At 43.3% G+C, this 22,099-nt stretch overlaps 1 protein-coding gene across 1 annotated transcript; it reads right to left on the bottom strand.

The window, feature by feature from the left end:
* Nucleotides 1-130: 130 nt before the first annotated feature.
* On the bottom strand, nucleotides 131-20,471 carry LOC117355913 (osteocalcin-like). The gene is made up of 5 exons (XM_033935027.1): nucleotides 20,249-20,471; nucleotides 16,903-16,944; nucleotides 9,914-9,958; nucleotides 1,567-1,645; nucleotides 131-830 (listed from the first exon to the last, which is right to left on the bottom strand). The coding sequence occupies exons 1-5, from the start codon at nucleotides 20,307-20,309 to the stop codon at nucleotides 701-703; spliced, it is 357 nt and encodes a 118-aa protein (XP_033790918.1). The 5' UTR covers nucleotides 20,310-20,471; the 3' UTR covers nucleotides 131-700.
* Between the last annotated feature and the right edge of the window lie 1,628 nt (nucleotides 20,472-22,099).

Genomic DNA, 22,099 nt, shown 5'->3' with positions numbered 1-22,099 from the left:
CAAGGAATGGGTCATTGGTATGGGCAGACTCGATGGGCTATGGCCCTTTTCTGCCGTCAATTTCTATGTTTCTATGTTTCTATGTTGGCAAAATAATCCCTGAACATCCGACCATGAACAACTACCAAGCTAATTTATTTAATCAGTATTTATTACAGTGAAGATAAATGAATAAACACTTATAAATATTTAAAAACCTAAAAAATTAAATTATTTAATAAGGAGGACCTGGTGAGGAATGGGTACGTGAAGCCAGATACAATGAAATTAGTTTGAGTATCTGGTGGTACTTCTGAGGGTCATTCATACATCAATTAGGATTCACTCAATTGGCAGTGTGAATATATTGGAGGTGGCTAAGAGTGGGTCCCCTCTTATCAACTACATCTATATATTCCTTTTGAGCATTTTTCAATTTATTGATTTGCACTGTTTGCTCTTGTGTGCTGAGCTTCTTCAGAGGAGCAGCAGAGAACAAACTGTTGGCTTGTTTCTCTTGTCTGGTTGCTGTTCCCTGGAATCTTGTTCTCTTTACATTCTCAAGAAGCTCAGGAAGCTACACTGTGTATCTCAAGGCCTTGCTGGAACTGGGCAAATTGGAAAAGAAGGGTGATATAGATCAAGCTGCTCCTCCTCTCAGCACTTCCGGCCATGCAGCTTAATAGTAGATTCTGGGAGGGGAGAGGAGGCGGAACATCCTTTAAACCGGTCCAAAGTATCGACGATAGGCTTCACGGAACCCCACTTGTCTTGAGAGAGAGTCACATGGCCAGTACTCCTCACACTGCTCCTTCTTTGTCTCCATTGGGGACTTAAACTGCTCATGCAGCCTGTGACAAAAGAAACCAACATAACCAGGTAAGACACTTAACCAACCAAGACCTAAACAGGTAGGAGTTTCAAAACTTTGGAACATGTTTCTTGTCCCGAATATTTCCTTACAACTTATGTCAGATTATGTTTTATGATTATTTCCTAGGGTGGAGACTTTTGATAATTGGTAGAATGTCATGGGGAGGTCTGTAGAAACAACATTTCTCAAGTTCTTCTCCCTAAGGAGCAGAGATTCTGGAGCAACTTTGTTAGGAAGTGCAACTTTGTTAATCTTAGATTAGTTGAATCTATAAGGGAGCAAGCTGTATGGTAAGTTTGATTGCACATGTATAGGATCCTCCTGGCTTCATCAATCTATTTGGACCTTGGAAAGACAGCAGGAATCACAAGGAAAAACAGCTTATGTCCTAAGGTGGGGTATGGTACTGGGTAATACTTAAAACCATAAAATATGGCAACAGAAAAGACTCATCAATTTACATCCTGAAAAGGATCACTAATTTACTTCCTGGTGCAAATGCCATAGACCTCAGTTGATTTCTGGTTTCATCTTTCATTTCAATTAGGGATACAACCCTGCTTTATGTAGGGGGTTAGTGAGGATTATAGGTCCCAGAGAACAGTGAAAGATTGGAGTAAAGCGAAGCACAGCTAAATTAGAGGAGCCTTGGTTAGCTGTAAGTCCTGTTAGCACTGGTCCAGTGTAAAAGCTGAGCCTGGGGGATATTATACCATTCATGATAACTGGAGGATCTCTTCTGCCTCTTCTTTACCAAAGAATTTGCTGTGTTTCTTCTAATCTTAATGATAGCTAGGAGAAAAGAGAGAATAGGGGATTCAAAGTTAGCATGTGACTTATGTATACATATACACATACAGAGTGAAAGTGGGAAGGGGATTAAGTTATGTCTCCAGACTGTTCTTGAGTTCTGGTTTTATTCACAGGTATAATGAGGGGGGAGGGGAAGTATTGCCCCCAAACACTGCAGAATGGAGTGTCTCCCTCTCCCTTCCCCAAAACTCACCTTTTCACCCAGTAACTCCCTCTAATGTACAGTTTTACTCCTCAAATTGACACCTTACAGAATATTCACTCCTCCCTGTTCTGAAATAATAAAATCTTACTTTTATCTGTGCAAGAATATATGTCCAGTAGCGTAGCGAGAGTAGGAGGTGCCCAGGGTGGTGGTGTCCCTCTCCCACACCCTCTTCTCTGCCCCCTCCCTGTGTGCTGCATTGTTGCTGCTAAAACAAAGCACCATGGAAGCAAGGTTTGACAGGAAGGTCACAGAGGGGTATCAGGGAGATGCAAGACCACGTGAAGGGAGGGAAAGGAAGAAGAGAAAAGATGTCCAGAGTTTTGTTATGCCCCTCAATGGGCATTCATGAGATGACCCGCTAAGGCTTGGGCAGATCCGAAGTGGGACATGCCAGGGCCCCTGTGAGTTGTCACAACCCCAGCCTTAAGACTGGGGTTGTGCCAGGTCAATCTCCTCCAAATCCAAGCCTTACCCTGAAAAGGGCTAACCAGAGGGACAGGCTAAGCTCAGACAAACAAATAGGGTCTGAGTTCCCATTGAACCACAAGGTTACAGTACCCTGGGGAGGGGAAGATGAGGGTGAGAACAGCCTGGAGCAGCAGGAGGTGCCTTACAAAAAAGAACAGCCTAAGAGGCAGGCTCACAGCTCAGCTAAGGCACAACTGCTGGGTCCAATTAAAGCTAAACAGAAAACTCAGCAGCAGCAACAGGTTGTCCTGCCCCCTTACAGGTTAGGGCGTGTCCAGCTCAGGGCTTTAGAGGCTGAGCTGAGAAGAAACAAGTCAGTCTGCCCTGGGTCAGCCCAGGAAGGAGGCTCGAGGGACTGGGCTCCTGAATCATCACAGAATCAGGACATTGAGATGGCAGATGTAACCACTGTCCCTGAGGCAAATCAGCCATCCAGCCAGGACACCATAGAACTTATGGATACTTCCCTGGAACCAGAGGAAAGCTACATGGATCAAAGCTAAGTTGGATTTCTTTGCTGTTTTGTTTGCTTTTGAATCTGGTTTTCTTTTGGGGCTGTCTGGAAGTACAAGGCGAGTGCAGGCAGTGTGAGCAATGCTAGGTTCACGGCTGCAGGTGTGCCTTATTGACTGAGACAGTGAAGAAAGTGTTTTTGTTGAACATTTTTACTTTTGCCTTTTTTCTCTGTTTGGATGGGACTTTGTGGCTGACCGGGTGAAAGGGGTTGTGGTGGGGAGAATCCACGTAAGATCCTCAGGGGGGGATTGTGGGGCCAATTTTTGGCAAGCTTTAAATTAGTGGATTCAACTACTCCCCTCCCCCACCAGCTGTTTGTTAAGTTGGCTGGGGAAGGCCTGTTGAAAACCTGGCCTAGGCAGCACATTCTAACAGTCTTTAAAAACCCATTGTGAATGACCAGTGTAAAGGTTGGCTGTTCCGGTAGCCTTATTTTGTTGTTTTTTTTTACTGTGGGACTGACAGGGCAAGGCTACAATAGAGCCAATTTGGACTTACCTGCAAGAAAGGTGTGGGCTGTATTTTTTGTAAGCCCAAATTTTATGTTTATGTTGGAATGCAAAGCCTAAACTGTAGCTGTTTGCTACTGGAAAAATAAAGTTGGACTCAAGTTCTTTTGAAACACTTTATTGTTCCTGACATTTGTTTTTCTTTATATTATTAAGAACCAGCAGGACCTTTAACTTCCTTTGAAGGCACGTCAAGGTCGGTCTTTACTGAGCCCTGACCGGTGGCCATTTGCAAAACCCGGCACCGGCAAGCTCACAGAGTGCGAGGCCCTATATGGCTGCCCCTGTCACTTCTGCGTAAGACCAGCCCTGGACTATAGTGTTGGATACCCCTTATCTGTCTTTCCAAAATTGCTATTTGGATGTTTTTTTTGCACATGGACATTTTGGGGGCTTTTTGAGACATCCATGTGCTTTGAAAATAAGCATCATAGTATATTTGGATTTTAAGAAGACACTTGACAAAGACCCTAATGAGGGACTCTAGGAATAAAGACAATCCTCTCACTATTCCGACTGCGGGATTTAGCCACTGTCTCCTGCAGTCGATGGTGAAACCGGAAATTCAACGCTGGCACCGTATCTGGTGACTAGCATTGAATTTCCTTTTTTTGGGGGCCGGCCAAGACATTGCTAGATAGCCAATGTTCATTAGCTGGCTGGCTAAGTCCTAGTGGCCAAAGATAGACCTGCTTTGTAGGCGGGTCTATCTGGTTGCTGAAGTTAGTCAGTGAGCCACTGAATATGGGTGGTGACTGGCTCTGTCATTTGAGATAGCCAGTCACTGGGCTATCTGTTGAATGGGATATTCAGTGAGAGGTAGCCAGTGTTCTCCTGCTGAATATTGATGGATAGCTTGCTATGTGCTATTTAGCTGGTCAGGAACCATTCCCAGCCAGCTAAATAGCACTACTGAATAGAAACACATAATAGGATTAAATGAACAGTTGTCCAAATAGAAAGGGTAAGTAGTAGAGTGCCCTAACGATCTGTCCTGGTTCTGTGCTGTTCAACTTATCCATAAACGATCTGGAGATAGCAGTGATGAGCAAGTTAATCAAATTAGCAAAAGAATCTTGTGAGACTAGGAACTAGGCAACTAAATGACACTGAAAAATGGGCACCGGAAAAGATCAACACTCAGTACAGGGCTTAGTGCAGGTAGCCACACACAATTCTGGGCTCCAGACTTATACCTGCTGAAACCTGGTATAAATCCCAGCACCCAAGCTGAACACAGACCCATTCTATAACACTACACATAACCTTTTGGAATGCCTCTAACCCGCCCATGGCCCTCACATGGCCACACTCACATTAAAGATCCACACGAGACCAGTTAGGCACAGTTGGTGGAGAAACATGGAGCTAGATTCACTAAGCCCATTGATCAAGTCCCAACCACTTAGCGACCCCTTTGCGACCTGATTTTACTTGACCTGATTCACTAACCTCTGTCCCGATCATCCTCCGATCCGATCTGCGCATGCAAATGAGGGGGAACGGCATGCAAACAGGGCAGGATTAACCAATAGGCCAAGTAGGCACATGCCTAGGGCCCGAAATGGTCAGGGGGGCCCGATGAAGGAGGGCATCAACATTGTTTTTTCCAAAGGGCGATGGGCCCCTCCAGCATCGATCGACAACACGGGCCCCACCCCGATCGGCAACGTGGCCCCCCCCATCAACGGAACGTAAGACAAGCAAGCAACGTAAGAAAGGCAACAGGAACTGTAATTGTTCAAGCGGTGCTGCTTGCCCAAAGCTTCCCTCTGACGCAGCTTCCTGTTTCCGCCTGGGCGCATGGTGGGGTGGGGTGGGGCACAGGGCTCAGTGTACTTGTGTGCCTAGGGGCCCTCGACAAATTTGCCCTGCATGCAAATATAGGCAGGCAGCGATTCACTAAAAAAAAAAAAAAAGAGGGACACCGACTGGGCTGGCCGGTCAAAAAGGAGCGACTGCTGGGGACTAGTCGCTCACATGCTTTCTGACTGTCCTGCTCTCTGCCCCCTTCGAGCTGCGGGTTAAAAGCATCTACACGGAGAAGCAGACTTCCTTCTAGTCCCCTGGACCAGCCTGTGTAATCCTCTCCTGCTCTGCCGCCCTTCCCCGCAGTGCGAGCCCGTGGTTTTAATCCGGGAGTTTAAAGCGGGGCTGCAGAACACGCTGCAGTGCAGCCCCGCTTTAAATCCATGGGTTAAAACCATGGGCTCACACTGCAGGCAGGGCAGCAGAGAGCAGGAGAGTTGGGGTGGGTTTGTGTTCTGTTCCGTAGCTGCCCTAGACAGTTTTCCTCCACTCCCCTCCCGGCTCATGAACCGGCTTTTTAAAGGCTGCAGAGAGTCCCGTTGAAGAGATCGGGCCCGGCTCAGCCCTCGATGCCTGCCTGTTATACTTCGCCACCCCTCCTCCTTTGTTTTGACCTTGCTGGTGCAAGCGCATGTGCAGACCATCTACAGGCAAAGAAGATGGTCTGTGCATGCGCCGGGATTGCTCTTCAGCAATCCATGCGGTCGGTTGGGGGCGTGCCTCTGATCGGCCTGATTTGCATCCAGGCGCGTTCAGAATCGGTCGCCCAGCCTCGGACCGCCCACGGATTGGATCGGATCTGTGGGCTTAGTGAATCTAGTCCATGGATTGGTGATCCACATGTAACTCCCCCAATTGGTGTCAATTAAGTGCATGTTAACACTATTGTACTAATTAACCAATACATATTTGACTCAATTAAGTAATTAAGTTGAGATCTCATGCAAATTTTTGCACCAATCTTTTGGTACCATATATAGAATTTGGGGGAAGTATGAAAGCAGCAAGGACTAATATTTAGAAAAGAATAGTTTCTAGCACTTAGGAAAACTACTTCAGAAAACAGATATTTCTTGTCTCCAACAAGACTTTCATTTCTCTCCAGTCCAATCTCTAATTTCCATTAGGATACTATCTTTCACTCACCAATTCAATAGTCTTTTCTAAACCAAAACTGTAAACAGATTAAATCATATCCCAGATGCAAGATATTTTCTGACTGAGCTGGATAAGTCTAATATAGTTTTCAGTTAATCTAAATTTTTTTCAGACTTTATGATGCAATAAATAATCTCTCCCTCCCCCAGTATAGACAAAGGCTCAATTTCCTCCACTCACTGAAAACTACAAAGCATGAACTTATCCTTGCTAGGATGAATTTCAGTTTCTTCTTCCTCTGCTTTATCCACTCATCTCTCTGGAAGAGCAAATTCATATCCTTTGGGGATTTTTATTTTAATTCAAAATTTTGTTTCTCTTGTAAAACTGGCAAAAATTAGGCTGAGCCTCTTCTTAGGTCTGTGGTATTCACTCCCAGTCCTGGAGGGCTGCCAACAGGTCAAGTTTTCAGGATTTCCTTTATGAGTATATATGAGAGACATTTCTCTAGAATGGAAGTAGTAGTCATGCATATTGATCTTAAACTAAACTAAACTAAAACTTGAATTTATAGATTGGGTCATCTTCATATAATAAAGCTCAACATAAGAAACCTCCAATACAGACACATCTTCCACTCTATGCCAACTTATCTGGGAGTTCCCCATGTTCTCAATTGTTTTTCATTATACAGTATTTTGTCTTCCTTTTGTTCTTACCCTATTTAATTTTTGTTTTTTTTTGTTTTTTTATTTTAACTTTTTATTGTAAACTGCTTATATTTGCCTTCTGGTTTTATATTTGTGATATATTAAATTGAACTTGAAATTGTTAGAATAGGGATGGGACACCACAGTCCTCGAGGGCCACAACCCTATAGAAGCAGTACATGTAAATCAATCTTATGTGTGTTCATTGTGGAAATCTAGAAAACCCAACTGGGTTATAGCCCTCAAGGACTATGGTTGCCCACCCCTGTGTTAGATGAACATCCTGCTTTTCTCACTGAACAATGAAAGGGAGAAAAATTCCAACACTTCAAGTTTCAAGTTTAATTCGTATTTGATAAAATTGCTTTTTTCATGGATTACAAAGCGATGTTTGTTTCCCCTATATAGGGGAGACAAACAATTTTGGAGAGGACAGACATATATTCCATAAGAGGGAGATCAGGGAGGAACTACAATTAGATATAGGAAAGAGAACAAAAAAAGGGTAAAATATAGGAGTTATATTAGATCGGTGCTTGCCTACTTGCCTACTTCTAGCTTTTCCTGCATGCCTAAAACGAGGCATGGCAAATTAATGCATTTTCTTTACCCTGGGAGTTTCTCAGCCCAGTCCTTCGGGTACATATGACCAGTCCCTTTTTTTTTTTTTTTTTTTTAGGATATCTACAATGCATGAGGCAAATTTGCATTGTTCTGCCTCACTTGAGTGGAAATTTAATCACTGTGAATATTCTGAAAACCTGACTGGATGGTTGTGCCCCAAGGACCAGGTTGAGAACCACTGTTCTACCCCTTACCTAGGCAAATTTTCTCTGAGGTAAGGGAAAAAAGCATATCTACAGTATTTATCTGTATCATTGGGAAGTCGATAGCAGTGATATACTATATCTCCATTGTTTCTCTCTAAGTAGACAAATGTAAACCAATAGCCCATATCTGGGAGGAAAATGACTACAAATGCTCTTCCTTCTCTTTATCCTTCCTTCAGCACTCCTGGTTTAAATCTGAGAGAACCCCAGAACACAATGGTTTCCTAGTCTATAGTGGCCATAAATCCCTTCCTGATGACAAGATCTACAAGATGAATCTCATCCATTCCACAGTAACTTTCTCACTAACTACTAACAGAGAGCAAATCACTCATAGGTATCCTTCAGGTGGTTGTAAATAACTCCCACTGTTTGCAGTAGCACTGGCTTGTAAATTCTAGCCTGGCCATCCTCCCAAAATCAAATCAGCAATCGAAATCTAGTGGTAAGTTGACTGCATTTGTGGTTCTAATAAGTAAGAAATGGGGAGTGGCACATTCGGTTGTAATGTGTATGGGTGATAGACCAACAGAAATGTCTAAAGTAAACCAAGGAATTCTTTCTGTAGAGTGTTTACTTTTGATAGGGGTGAGCACTAGTGACATACTTCCAAACACTATGAAGTCCAGTCCATAAACCCTTCTTCCACTTTCAATCAGCATTGTCACAATTTACAGTCAGAGGATGTACATTTGCAAGTACATCTTCAAAAAAATTAATGCATGCTAAAGTGATTTAACATGCTCTAGCCTTACATCAATCACTGTGTGTTAAAACAATATGAAGCTCATTTTCAAAAAGGAAAAATGTCCAAAATGTGGCATAAAGGGGTAGATGGACGTATTTCTTGCCAAACCATTCCAATGTGCTATTTTCAAAACCCATTTTGTAGATGGATCTCTATGGTTTTTGTTGTAGTTCATCTGAATCTCAAAGGGGCATGTTAGAGGTGTGGTTTGGGCAGGCTTATGACTCAGATGATTTTCTGCAATAATTGACAATTTGGACGTCTGAGGCTAGACCTATTTTAACAAGTGCCATAAGACACCCAAATTGACCAGATGACCATTGGAGAGAAGAAGGCATGACCCCCCCCCCATACTCCCCCGGTAGTCACTGACCCCTCCCACCCCCCCCAAAGATGTGAATGAAATAGTATATACCTGCCTGTAGATAGCTTCAGTCCTAGTATAGCAGCAAGTAGGTTCCTCAAGTAGCCTGGTGTGTGGTGTAGTCAACCATAGAGATCGGGACTAAGGCCCATATCCCACTCTAACTACTGCATTTATGATAAAATATATGAGTCTTCCAAAACCCACCATAATTCCATTGTACCTATATATAGGTGATACCTACAGACATAAGGGATATTGGTGTGATGTACAGTTGGGTCCAGTAGGTTTTGGATAGATTTTGGAGGGCTCATCATACACTATAAAGGGTTTTTGGTGAGATGTGTACTTGAGCTTTTTTTATGTAAAGTTTACTGCAATGTCCCTTAAGGTGCCCCACTGCTCTGCTGGGATGTCTATGTGATCAGTCTACTAAAACTGCTGGTCCTTCCTACATCCAAATGGCTTCTTTTGTGCATTTTTCTTTTGGAGTTGCTTTTTGTTTTTTTTTTTTTTTTTCCCCAAAAATGGTTCAGAAGGATAGACATACATCTAAGAAATGGCCATTTTTGAAACAAAAAGATAGATGTTTTTCTGTTCTGAAAATGGTCATGTTTGCTACTGGATTTTTGTGTGTCTTTCGCAAAATTTCCAAACTTGGGTTTGGATGTCATATTGAAAATGCCCCTCCACACACGTGTTAAACATTTGCTACCAAAATGAATATGTGAAACTAACTAAAAAGAATCCCCCACCCACCTAAATATCAGAAAAAAAATTGGGACAAAATGAAAACTAATATTCATTTTTTTGCACCTGAGAATATACCTAGTTCAGACTTCACTTTCAGGTGCTATCTTCCTACTTCCTGTTACATTACTACATTTCCTTGAGAACTCCATCTTTTCTCTATCCTATCCTGAATTCTCCTTAAATCTTTCAAGCACTGAAACATCTGGAATGGAATAGAATGGAGATGTCACTCACCCTCATTGCTGTGTGATTCACTGGGACTATTGGCACTGCTAAAGTCTGCAAAGCATAAACATAAAATATTTAGTGAGAAAGAGGGAACAGGAGAAAGTGCAAGAAACAAAAACCAAATCTGCCCAAATATTGTACATATGAGGAAGACATGGGTGAACACTCAGCCTTTGAAGTATTGACCTGAGATATAATAAGCATTTGTCCTCCCTTTCCACATAAGAAACAGAATATGAGCATTTCTTCATTATACCAGGCCTCAAGTGCACCTCATGAACTCATCCAGCATAGCAAAGTTTCATTGTACTGGTAGTGAATTCTCCTAAGACAAATGACAAACTAAAAAGTAGTAAATTACTCGTACTGGATGATATGCAACTCAGAGTAGTGCAAGAACTCAAAAATAAAATTGCAGATCTATTATTAGTAAAGTTTAACCTATTATTGGCCAACATAATGCCCATATTTTTTAAAAAAAGGGTTGCGGGTTGATTTTGGAAACTGCAGACTGGTAACAGCGACAGGCAAAATGGGAGAAACTTTAAAGAACAAAATTATTCAACACATGTAATCATAGTTTTAAAAGTACATAAGAACATAAGAATTACTGCTGCTGGGTCAGACCAATGGTTCATCGTACCCAACTGAATCTAGCCTTACCTGTGCACGTTCTGGTTCAACAGGAACTTGTCTAACTTTGTCTTGAATCTCTGGAGGGTGTTTTCCCCTATAACAACCTCCGGAAGAGCGTTCCAGATTTCTACCACTCTCTGGATGAAGAATAACTTCCTTAGGTTTCTACAGAATCTATCCCCTTTTAACTTTAGAGAGTGCCGTCTCGTTCTCTCTACCTTGGAGAGGGTGAACAACCTGTCTTTATCTACTAAGTCTATTCCCTTCATTATCTTGAACGTTTCGATCATGTCCCCTCTCAGTCTTAGAGGCACATTTTCTCTAATCTTTCACTGTACGGCAACTCCTCCAGCCCCTTAACCATTTTAGTCGCTCTTCTCTGGACCCTTTCGAGCAGTACTGTGTCCTTCTTCATGTACGGCGACCAGTGCTGGGACAAAGCCAATGGTGATTTTTCCAACTGAAGTCTTGCCTTACCAATCTGCTACGTTATTTTTGAAGGCATGAAGTCTTCGTAATGTTGCTTCCCTTCACAAGTTTCACACTTGTAGTAAGGCAATCAGCTGAGATAAACTGATTAATTGATCCTCTCCTTGCTGTTCTTTCTTTCCTCAGCCAGCATTTTGAAAGAATTTATTTTGCCTTTCCTGTTATTAAAGACATGCACTTTTCATAAGCACTGTCTATAAAATAGGAGGGAGTAAATTTTCCTTACATTAAGGGCTCCTTATACAAAGCTGTGCTAGGGCCTTAACGCGCGGAATAGCGCACGCTAAATTGCCGTGCGTGCTAGCCGCTACCGCCTCCTTTTGAGCAGGCTGTAGATTTTCAGCTAGCTCGCGCTATAGCGCGCCCTAACCTGGTGCGTGCGCTAAAACGCTTAGTGCACCTTCGTAAAAGGAGCCCTAAGTAAATGCATGTTTAGGAAAGCAAACATCAATAAAGACAGATTTTGTTGATCCTTTGCCTTGCTTAATAATGAAATTGCCTACTGCATGTACATAGCTTGGCTTCCTTGAGACGCTTTACTTTTTGCAGCAATCCTCGGCGAACACAATATACAGGCACTTTGTTACTTATCTTCATTTTTTATGGTATGTCCCAACCTTTTTCACCATGGACCCCTGACGAAGGTTTGTCCGAAACACGGACCGTGTCGGGTCCCTTGATTGGTAAAAGGGTTTTATTTTACTTATTTGCATTTTAATTTTGGTACAATAAATTTTTGCCTGCATCTTGTACATAGTCTGTAGTTTTGTTTGTTTCTCCTGCTTGGTTTTTTTCTGCAGACAAAGTTGGACTTTCTCCTTTGTTTTGTTGCCCATAGCTTGGCTTGAACATGTCAGAAGAATATACAGAGTGCTCTGTGGGCTGAACGAAGGAAGTTGCTTCTCCCGTACCCCTCCTGATGAAGCCAACCGGTGAAACCTGGTTTGGGGGGGTCGGTGAACATGCATTTTGTGCAGTTGTGGTGATTAAGGATGTACCCGGAGTAGCTGTAAAGACCACAGTACCACCTTACTAAGATAAGTAGTTTTTGTTCCTAGTTCAGGAGCTGTGGAGGCAGTTAAGATCCAATGTTATATGTAATGGTGGGAGAGACTGTGAACAAGCAATGATGGTCTCTTTACACAGCTTCTCCGTGATATTTCACTGGGATATAGTTGTGGGTCTGAGCGTTCACTATTAAGCATGTATTATACTGTGTGGTCATTTTATACATAAAGCGATTTACAGATTTGGCATGGGTGACTAATTAAAGCAGTGTTATTATTATCACCCTTTTTGTGATTATAATTCCCTCTCATAATAAGTTTAAGAACAATATACTGACCACAAGATGGTGCCAAATTCTACACGATGTGGATGGTGTACTCTACTGCACATTATTATCACTAGAGAATGACATAGGGACAAATTTGTTCGAGGCTTGTGCAGATGAGGGCAGAGCTTGCAGGGATGGGACAGGGACAGAACTCGTGGGGACGGGGCGGGGATGAAGATAGAACCCGTGAGGATGGGGCCAAATTTGTCCCCATGTCATTCTCTAAGGGAAAAAGCAATACTAAAGCAGAGCTACAGAAATAAACCCTGTTCATAAGATAAAGACCTATTCCTTAATGGTCAGAAGCACACTTATCTAAATATTAAAAAACGATATAACAAAAGAACTAACGGCCTCTTTTACAAAGCCACGCTAGCGGTTGCGCTGTTCTAACGGCCCCGAAGCCCATAGAGATTTAAAGGGCTTCGGGGCTGTTGCCATGTGGCAGCCGCTAGAGCGGCTTTGTAAAAGAGGCCGTTAGTTCTTTTGTTATATCGTTTTTTAATATTTAGATAAGTGTGCTTCTGACCATTAAGGAATAGGTCTTTATCTTATGAACAGGGTTTATTTCTGTAGCTCTGTTTTAGTATTGCTTTTTCCCTTAGCGGTAGCATTGCCTGCTCATTGAAAAAGTTTTTTAAAAAATGCTTGTATGTTCATTTTATTACCTTATTAGTTCACTCTACACTGCTGTTTTACCTTGGCTTTTTCCTTTGGTGGAAGCATTGTTTGCATTAGAGAATGACACGGAGAAAAAAAATCTGTCCCCGTCACTGGACCACCGTCCCCTTCACCGCCCCATTCCCGTCCCCGCAGCATCCACCCTTCCCTCTTGTCACCTCACTGCCCTTCGGCACCCCTCGCGGGGTCCGTGCATCTCCCTCTCTCTCCTTTACCTTCTTGGCGTGTTTTAAGGTTTCAGACTTGTTAAAAGCCGCCGGAGTGTTTGTGCAGTCGCGTGTGTGTGTGGGCAGAAGCTTCTCCTCTGACGCAACTGGAAGAAGCTTCTGCCCACACACACATGCGACTGCATGTAAGCTCCAGCGGCTTTCAACAAGTCTGAAACCTTAAAACACGCCGCGAATGTAAGGGGGAGGGTGGGTAGGTAGGACGGAGGGAGGGGGGCCGCGCTCGTTCCCTCCCTTAACTGTGGGGACAAGGCCATTCACCGCTCCACGGGGTTGTGGATGGCCTTGTCCCCGCGGTGAGCACCTTTCCCTCCTCCACCATTTTGGCGGGTTACCTGCGGCTACTCATGGCTAGCCGTGGGTAACATCCACTGTGTCATTCTCTAGTTTGCATTCCTCTCCTATATGTTTTGTATTTAGATACAAGCTACGGTAGTATCATTTAGTGCACAGACCAGAGAATTATTACACCTTTCAACTAATTAGTCAAGTTATAATATCAAATATTTATATCTCTATCATTTTGTAGACATTACAGCCACAACAGTTTGTGCCTATTTATTCTTCCAAGGTTGTGTGCTCTCACTTAATAACTACAAGGGATCGCTGAAAAGTTCTCAGCCCAACCAAGAAGAGAATGATGTGGAGCCATGAAACTTACAAGTTACTCCACACTTTTCTTGACACTTTTCATTTCATTTCATATCATTGAAATGAAAAGTGTGTAACAACTTGTAAGTTTCATGGCTCCACACCATTCTCTTCTTGGTTGGGCTGAGAACTTTTCAATGACCCCTTGTATTGTGATGTCATAAGGCCTCATTCCATCAATGCCTAAGATCCAACCTCATCAGTGATGTCACAATGGCTTGGTTTCCCTATACTTGTGCCCATTTAGTACTGGATGCATTTTCCTCACTAAAATAAAAAATCTCAAGAGGATGTGTGGAATAACATTGTAAATTTCATGGCTCCACATCATTCTCTTCTTCGTTGGGCTGAGAACTTTTCAGTGGCCCCTCGTATAGGACAGGGCATTTATCAAAAGGTCAGAAATTTTTCCTTTCTTTCATTCCCCCCCCCCATTTTTCCAAACCGTAGTGCGATTTTTAGCATTGGCCATGGTTGTAACAGCTCCGACACTCATAGAATTCCTGAGTGTTGAAGCTATTACCGCCATGGCCAGCGCTGAAAATTGCGCTATGTTTTTGTAAAAAGGGGGGAGGGGTAGTTTTCAAAAGTTTGCCAAATGCACATTAAGGGAGTCTTTTACTAAAATTCAGCACAAGTTATCTGCAGCAGAGCCCAAAGGAATAAAATGGGTCCTTTGGCAAATAACTTGAGCTAACCGTTAGTAAAAGATCCCCTAAGTTCATTTTGTGTGCTTTGTTTTTTTTTTTTTCATAACTGTAACCATCATGCTCTGTGACTTATTCATATTTACATGTAGATGGTATATTTTATTTTTCACTTAATTAACATATTTTATAAATACATTTATACATATACATGTATTTATTTGATTAGCTTTTATCCAACATAGATCAATTTTATACTTATTTAGGTTATTCAATTTGAATGTTTGATCTCATATATACATATTTATTTACCCACTATATGGTTTATTTATGTCTGCATCTTTTATAATGTAACTTATGCTCTTATTGTTGCATGTCACTATTGGCTTATTGTTTCATCCCCTCATTTACAAAGCTGTGCTAGCGTTTCTAGTGCCAGCTGCCACGGTAACAGCTCCAATGCTCATAGAATTCCTAGCGTGGGTTTGTAAAGGAGAGGGTTAATAAACTGCCGAGCGGCAAACGCTCTGATGCCCATTAAATCCCTATGTAGCAGTAGCAGCAACCGCTGCATCAGCATTGTAAAAGGAGTCGATAGGTAATATATTTATTTACATTTATATAGGTATATATTTACAATATTTGATATATATATGCCTTTTCATTTTTATTATTCATTTTGTATATTTTTACAATTTAGCATGCTTTGATATTATTTTGTATGTTGCTTATGTTAATGTTGTTTTTATCTTGTTTTGTATGTATAGATTTTGATTCCTGATGCAGCTGTTTAAGTGCCAAAACACAGTCCTGTGTTGAGTCATAGCTTTGTGATAAACACTGAGGGCTCCTTTTACTAAGGTGCGCTAGCGTTTTTAGTGCACACATCAGATTAATGCGCGCTACGTGGCTAGAACTAACGCCAGCTCAATGCTGGCGTTAGCATCTAGCGTGCATGGCATTGTAGCGTGCGCTATTCCGCTTAGTAAAAGGAGCCCTGAGAGGGGCATAATCGAAAGGAACATCTAAGTCTGTTTTTGTCTAAGTCGCAAGTCGTCCAAAGTAAAAAAACAGCTTAGGACACATTTTCAAAAAATACGTCCAAATTTTTTTTCGTTTTGAAAATCATCTAAGTATACATACGTCCTGCTGATCGTCCTGCTAAATCGTCCATCTTTATACCACATTTTCGTCCAAATTTTTGTCCAAGTTAAAAATGCCTAGAACAAGCCCTGTTGGACGTGGGAGGGGTCTGCAAAGTGATGGACTGAACACCCAGACATGGCACCTAAATAGTGGGGTACCTTACAGGGCACTGCTGTGAACTTCACAAAAGGGTGCCCTGTCATCATCTCACTACAGCTCCCTTATAGGTCATGGTGAGCCCACCCAAACCACCTCCAGAATCCCCTAGATTCACTTATCTACCACCCCAATAGCCCTTATGGCTGCAGAAGCCACTTATATGCCAGTACAAAAGGGTTTTGGGGGTGTATAGGGGAGTGTAGAGGGGCTTATGGGCATGAGTCCTTCTCTCCATGGGTCCCTAACCCACCCCCAAGATGGCTTAAGACGCCTCTGTACAGCACGGCTAAGTTTTCCTATGCCAGGCTACCAGGCGATGATGTTCTGGAAGCACAATTTTCAAGTTGTCATTAATATTTTTATGGGGTGGGGGAGTCGGTGATCACTGGGGTAGTGTGTGGGGGTCTGTATTATGTGTTTGCAGTGCTTTTCTGGTCATTTAGGTGGGTTTTTGTGACTTACACCATGTTTTAAATGGTCTAAGTCACAATGTCCAAGTTCCATTGATCCTGTGCTGTATAACTTTCAGTTATACAGCACAGTTTAAGCCTGCCCACGTCCCGCCCAACTCCCGCCCTTGACACTCCTCCTGAAACGCCCCTTTTAGTTATGGTCGTTCAGCGGCACTGTGAAGGCCTACGTTGTTTTTAAATACGTCCAAAACCCGGTTTTATTATAGGCACTTGGACGTTTTTGACTGATATTCAAGCGCTGACTTAGGCTGGTTTTTGGATGTTTTTCTCTTTCGATTATGAGCCCCTGAGAGTTCTTCTAACCTGTTACTTAATAAAATTGTTGTTTGGACCTCTTCAGGCTTCTTCCCCCCCCCCACCAACACCCCGTTTGTTTGGAAGACCATTTATCTGGCCCTCCCCTTCCTGACTTGTTTACTGCTGTGAAGTCTGTTGCTTTCATTTTTTGGTTTTGGCCTACTGCACTAAAGGAGATCAATGGATCCCACCATATAGATCAAACTATTTTTCTCTCCAGACACTTAACTTATAGGAGGAGGAGGATACTTACCTTCTGTGCTGTTGGAGCTTGCACTGTAAGAGCTGTCAGAATCTAGAAAATGGCAGAAATAGAGACTTGGAGTAAAAAGTAGGATGGCATGACTAACCTCTTCTTGTCAGGTACTCATAATTTTGACTTGTCACAATGAAAATGTGCTCTGGTGATAGGGAAATAATACATCCAGAATCACACAGTGACAAACCTGGGCTTTCATACTCATGTCATCTGCTGGCGGATGCACAAACCTCCTGAGCTGTTCTGTACAGTGCAGAACACTGTGGGAACAACACACACACACACACACAAAAAACTTCCTAATGTTCAGCACTTTGTATAAATCTATATTCATTTTAAAGCATACACAAAGTGTATACAGAAATACAAAATTGGTACCAAATAACAGCACTTATTACTAACAAATAATATAGACATCTTCCACCCTCCCCCCCCCCCCGAATGTGTGTAAAACTCAATAATATAGAAGGCTTGGACTATTAATTGGTGGATACAAAATTTGCTAATCGGCCCCAAATCTCATTTAAGTTTTTACCATAACCCTTTACCTAATGTTCAGCACTAATTGCATGCAAATCATATGAATGCTATTTGTGATCAACATTGGGATGCTATTTTTCAGAACCTACCTTGCTCATGCACACAAGAGCTGGCTCAGGCAGGAATCAGAATTTCTCTCTTCCCAATTTGTGAATTACCCTATCCCAGGGGTAGGAAATTCCAGTCCTCAAGAGCCGGAGCCAGGTCTGGTTTTCAGGATATCCACAATAAATACACATGAGATAGATTTGCATCTCAAGGAGGCAGTGCTTGCAAATCCATCTCATACATATTCATTGTGGATATCCTGAAAACCTGACCTGGCTCCGGCTCTCGAGGACCGGAATTGCCTACCCCTGCCCTATCCCATCTACGGCTTTGATTTGTCGCCTCCTTTTTCTGTTTGTCTTGAAGGCGTGCTTTAGTTCCTCTCAATCTGGGGGAGGGTGCATTCAGAGATACTTCGGATTTTGTGGGAACCAGCAGCAGGGTTCATTCTGTGTGTGTGTGTGGGGGGGGGGGGCATCTGTCATAAGAACAAACTCTGCTGGAGTTGTGTTAATGAAAGCCTATGCGGCCTCTCTCCTAGGCGGCTCCTAACTGCCTCTTGAAAGGAAAAAAAGGGGCAGTGGGTGGCAGCAAGACCACTATGCCCAGCAAGCAATGAAAATCGTCCTAAGGTCAAACGGTAAGGGCAGAGTTTGAGTGGTGCGCTTGAAGGGTGAGCGACTCCTGGGGCAGTGATACCCCTATAAACTCAAATGTATGTCCTATTGGAAAATTTCCAATAGGACATACATTTGAGTTTATTGGGATTATATATGTCCTTTCCCTAGATTTGTTTGGGTTGTTACGCAGTGATACCCCTCCCATGACCTCTTTTCTGCCCTCCTCCCTTCTGCGTGCGTGCCCCCTTCCCTTTTTAACTTCTACAGTGTGAGCAGCATGCTGCCCATGTTGGCTTGCCCTTTGACATCACTTCCTAGGCGCGGGTCCCAGAAGTGACATCAGAGAGAGCGCCGATGCTAATGCGGGCAGTAACCTTGCACCAAAAATGTATGGGGGAAGGTAAGGGGCCTTTGTGCATGGCAAGGTGAGGAGTGGGCGAGCGGGCAGGGGACGGAGAGGTGGGGGAAGTCGCCGCACCCTTAGGAAGACCGCATCTGGGGTGGACTGACCCCCACCCGCCCCTCCTTACTATGCCACTGACTGAAAGGACTTTGGTGCATTTGCCACGCAGGAATTCTTACCATGGCTTTGTAAAAAGAGCCCTTTCATAGGTAAGAAGCAGTGGCACAGGGGGACTTCCCAGGCCGAGGTTAAATGATAGTCTGCATTGACTAGCTAAAGAACCCATATAACAAAGAGTTTTCTGAAAAACTTAAATATGTCCAGTGGCATGCTTATTTGAGTATATTCTGCTTATTATTTTAATAAAATAATTTGGATAAATTCTAATTAGAAAACTTTCCCATGTAATGGCTTTTTGAATATGGACCTCTAAATGTATTGTTTTGTGTAGTAAATCCATTATATTAATTGCATTTTGTAGTAGCTCAGAGGCTAGGAGGAGCTCGGCCTTTTTGATTGACTAATCATCTTCTCTCTATATTTTTGTCACCACTATTTTTTTAAAAAATTTTTTAGTATTTATATATTGCTTATAGCCTAAGCAGTTTACATTCAGGCACTCAAGCATTTCTCATATCTGTCCTGGCGGGCTCACACTCTATCTAATGTAGTTGGGGCAGTGGAGGATTACGTGACTTGCCCAGGGTCAGAAGGAACAGTGAAGGGTTTGAACCCACAACCTCAGGATGCTGAGACTGTAGCTCTAACCACTAAGCTGCAACATGCTTTGGTAAATTAAATTGGACTAATTAAAGGACTACAGAGTAACAGCCAGAAAAAAAAAATGCATATATACAAACACACATTCCCCCTCTTTTACTAAGATGCTCTAACCGATTAGCGTGCGCTAAACGCTAATGCGTCCATAGACTAACTTGCATGCGTTAGCATTTAGAGCACCTTAGTATAAGAGGGCCATAGTATAATAGTGCCTTCTGTTTAATACACTACACACAATGTATGAGCATTCAGGAAAATGCAAAACACAGACACTCAGGGCTCCTTTTACAAAGGTGCGTTAGGGCTGTAACACGCGGAATAGCGCGCGCGCGCTAGACCTTAATGCCAGCATTGAGCTGGCGTTAGTTCTAGAAGCATAGCGCGGGTTTAGCGCGCGCTAAATTCCTGCGAGCGCTAAAAAACGCTAGCTCACCTTAGTAAAAGGAGCCCCTAAAAGTGCTGGAACTTCTAGTTAACAGGCTGGAGACTGAAGCTTTCTCTTCCCCTTCGGCACCTGCATGGCCAAAAATCGACTCCCTAAAATTAGAAGAGCGATCTAGTGATTAAACCGCAAGTCATGAGAGGCTCAGGGACTTGAGCTGGAGTGCCCTCTGTTGGGCTCACTTCGTGTGACCTTCAGCAAATCACAGTGCAGCCCCGTGCTTCAGTGAATCCAGCTCTCGTATCTCATATCTTCTCCCTTCCCCTCTATGGAGGCTTCCATGCTAAGCTTTGGTTCCTCACATGCACACAATGAAAAAGCACCAGATATATTTCAATAAACTTGGTTTAAGAGCCAAGTTAATTTGTTTGGGTTGATTTCCCTGAAGACCAGAACTTTTTGGGTCCCTTAAAGTCTGCAGTTGAGAACTATTATAATTTAGAAACTTTGACACTTTAATACAAGACTTTTCTCTGATTTCTGAATTATAGTTCCTTATTTCCTTACCTGAGCCACAGATGCAGAGGGCAGCTAGTCCCAGAATGATTAGCACTACCAGCTCTTTCATCTTCCTTTCTGTATAGCTGGTATTGCAGTTTCTTCAGATTTTATTGGCTCCCTTGATGAATAATTCTGTTCTGTTCCTGGTGGATCTCGCTAGCTTTTGCTCTTCACCAATGCTTTATATACTGGTCTCTTGCTTGCATCACCCCTCCCTCTGAATCCTCCATCCCACATCCACCCATGAGGGGAGACACCACGTCCGTCTAGAAGAAATGAGAGCAGTCCACAAAACCTAGACATCCCGTTGTTTTGGTACAGAGTCAAACCCTTTTGTTTTTGGCGATAAGCCATTCACTGTGCCAAACTATATCCCTGCACTGATCCACAGATGCTTCTACACAGGCACAAACATACATGCAGCCATACAGAGGCACACAGACAACTGCATAGTATACAACAAATATGAAAGACACGACCCAGACATACAGAGATATACTGTAGATATATCCAATAAATGCATGCCTGAACATTCCTTAAAGCAGTAATAAGTGACAGCAAATGGGATGCCCATGTGGGATCCCTTAGAGGGTTATAAGCCAAGGGAACCTGTCACCAGGAGTGGGATCCCTAGGATAGTAGACTTGGGGGTTGGTCAGTAGAGTGGGCAGACCTGATGGGCTATGGCCCTTATCTGCCGTCATCTTCTATGTTTCTATGTGTTTCCCCAAAAATAAGACCTATCCCGAAAATAAGCCCTAGCATGATTTTTAAAGGTGCTCCTAATATAAGCCTTACCCACCGGTGGCAGAGCTTTCTGCCCCCCCCCCCCATGTGCAGCATCTTTCCTCCCCTTTACCCATCCCCTTGCGCAGCATCTTTCTATCCCTCCCACCCATGCCCCCCATGCAGCAGAACACCCGCTGACCCTCCCACCCATCCCCTTGCACAGCATCTTTCCATCCACCCCTCCCTCTCATCTCCCCCCCCCCACAGCAGAACCCTGCCGACCCTCCCACTGCGAGACTGACAAACCTCTGCTCCAAACAACAGCAGCAGCAGCACTCTGAACAGGATGCTTTGCGACCTTCCCTGCTGGGACCTTCCCTGTGCCGCTTCACTGATGACATCATCAGTGATGTGGCAGAGGGAAGGCCCTGTTGGGGAAGGCCATGAAGCAGCCTTTTCAGAGTGCTGCTGCCACTGAGGTATGTTGATCTCACGGTAGGAGAATCAGTGGGGTTCTGCTGTGCGGGGGGAGGGGATGGGAGGGAGGGATGGAGAGATGCTGTGCAGGGAGATGGGTGGGAGGGTTGGTGTGGTTCTGCTGCATGGGGGGCTGGGAGGGAGGGATTGAAAGATGCTGCACAAGTGGATGGGTGCGAGGGGAGGAAAGATACTGCACATGGAGGGGGGGAGGAAGAATGGAAAGAAGGAGAATTGGAGTGGAGGAGAGGATGGGAGAGATGATTGTTGTACATGGAAAAAATAAGATATCCCCGAAAATAAGCCCTTGTGCGTTTTTTGGACCCAAAATTAATATAAGACACTGTTATTTTCGGGGCCATAATCCAGAGTAGCAACATTCCATTCTACCAATCCAGGACAAGGAGTGGCTTCCCCTATGTCTTTATCAATAACAGACTTGGACTTTTCCTCCAGGAAATTGTCCAAACCCTTCTTAAAACCAGCTATGCTATTCGCTCGTACCATAATCTCTCGCAACTCATTCCAGAGCTTAACTATTCTCTGAGCGAAAAAATATTTCCTCCTATTGGTTTTAAAAGTATTTCCCTGTAATCTCTTGGCCTAAATGAGTGTGCCTAAGGTAGATAGATTACCGTGACCTAAATGGCA

Source organism: Geotrypetes seraphini, chromosome 2 (genome assembly GCF_902459505.1).
Source record: "Geotrypetes seraphini chromosome 2, aGeoSer1.1, whole genome shotgun sequence".
In the NCBI taxonomy this organism is placed as follows: Eukaryota; Metazoa; Chordata; class Amphibia; order Gymnophiona; family Dermophiidae; genus Geotrypetes; species Geotrypetes seraphini.
This window is presented reverse-complemented; position numbering and strand designations above follow the sequence as displayed.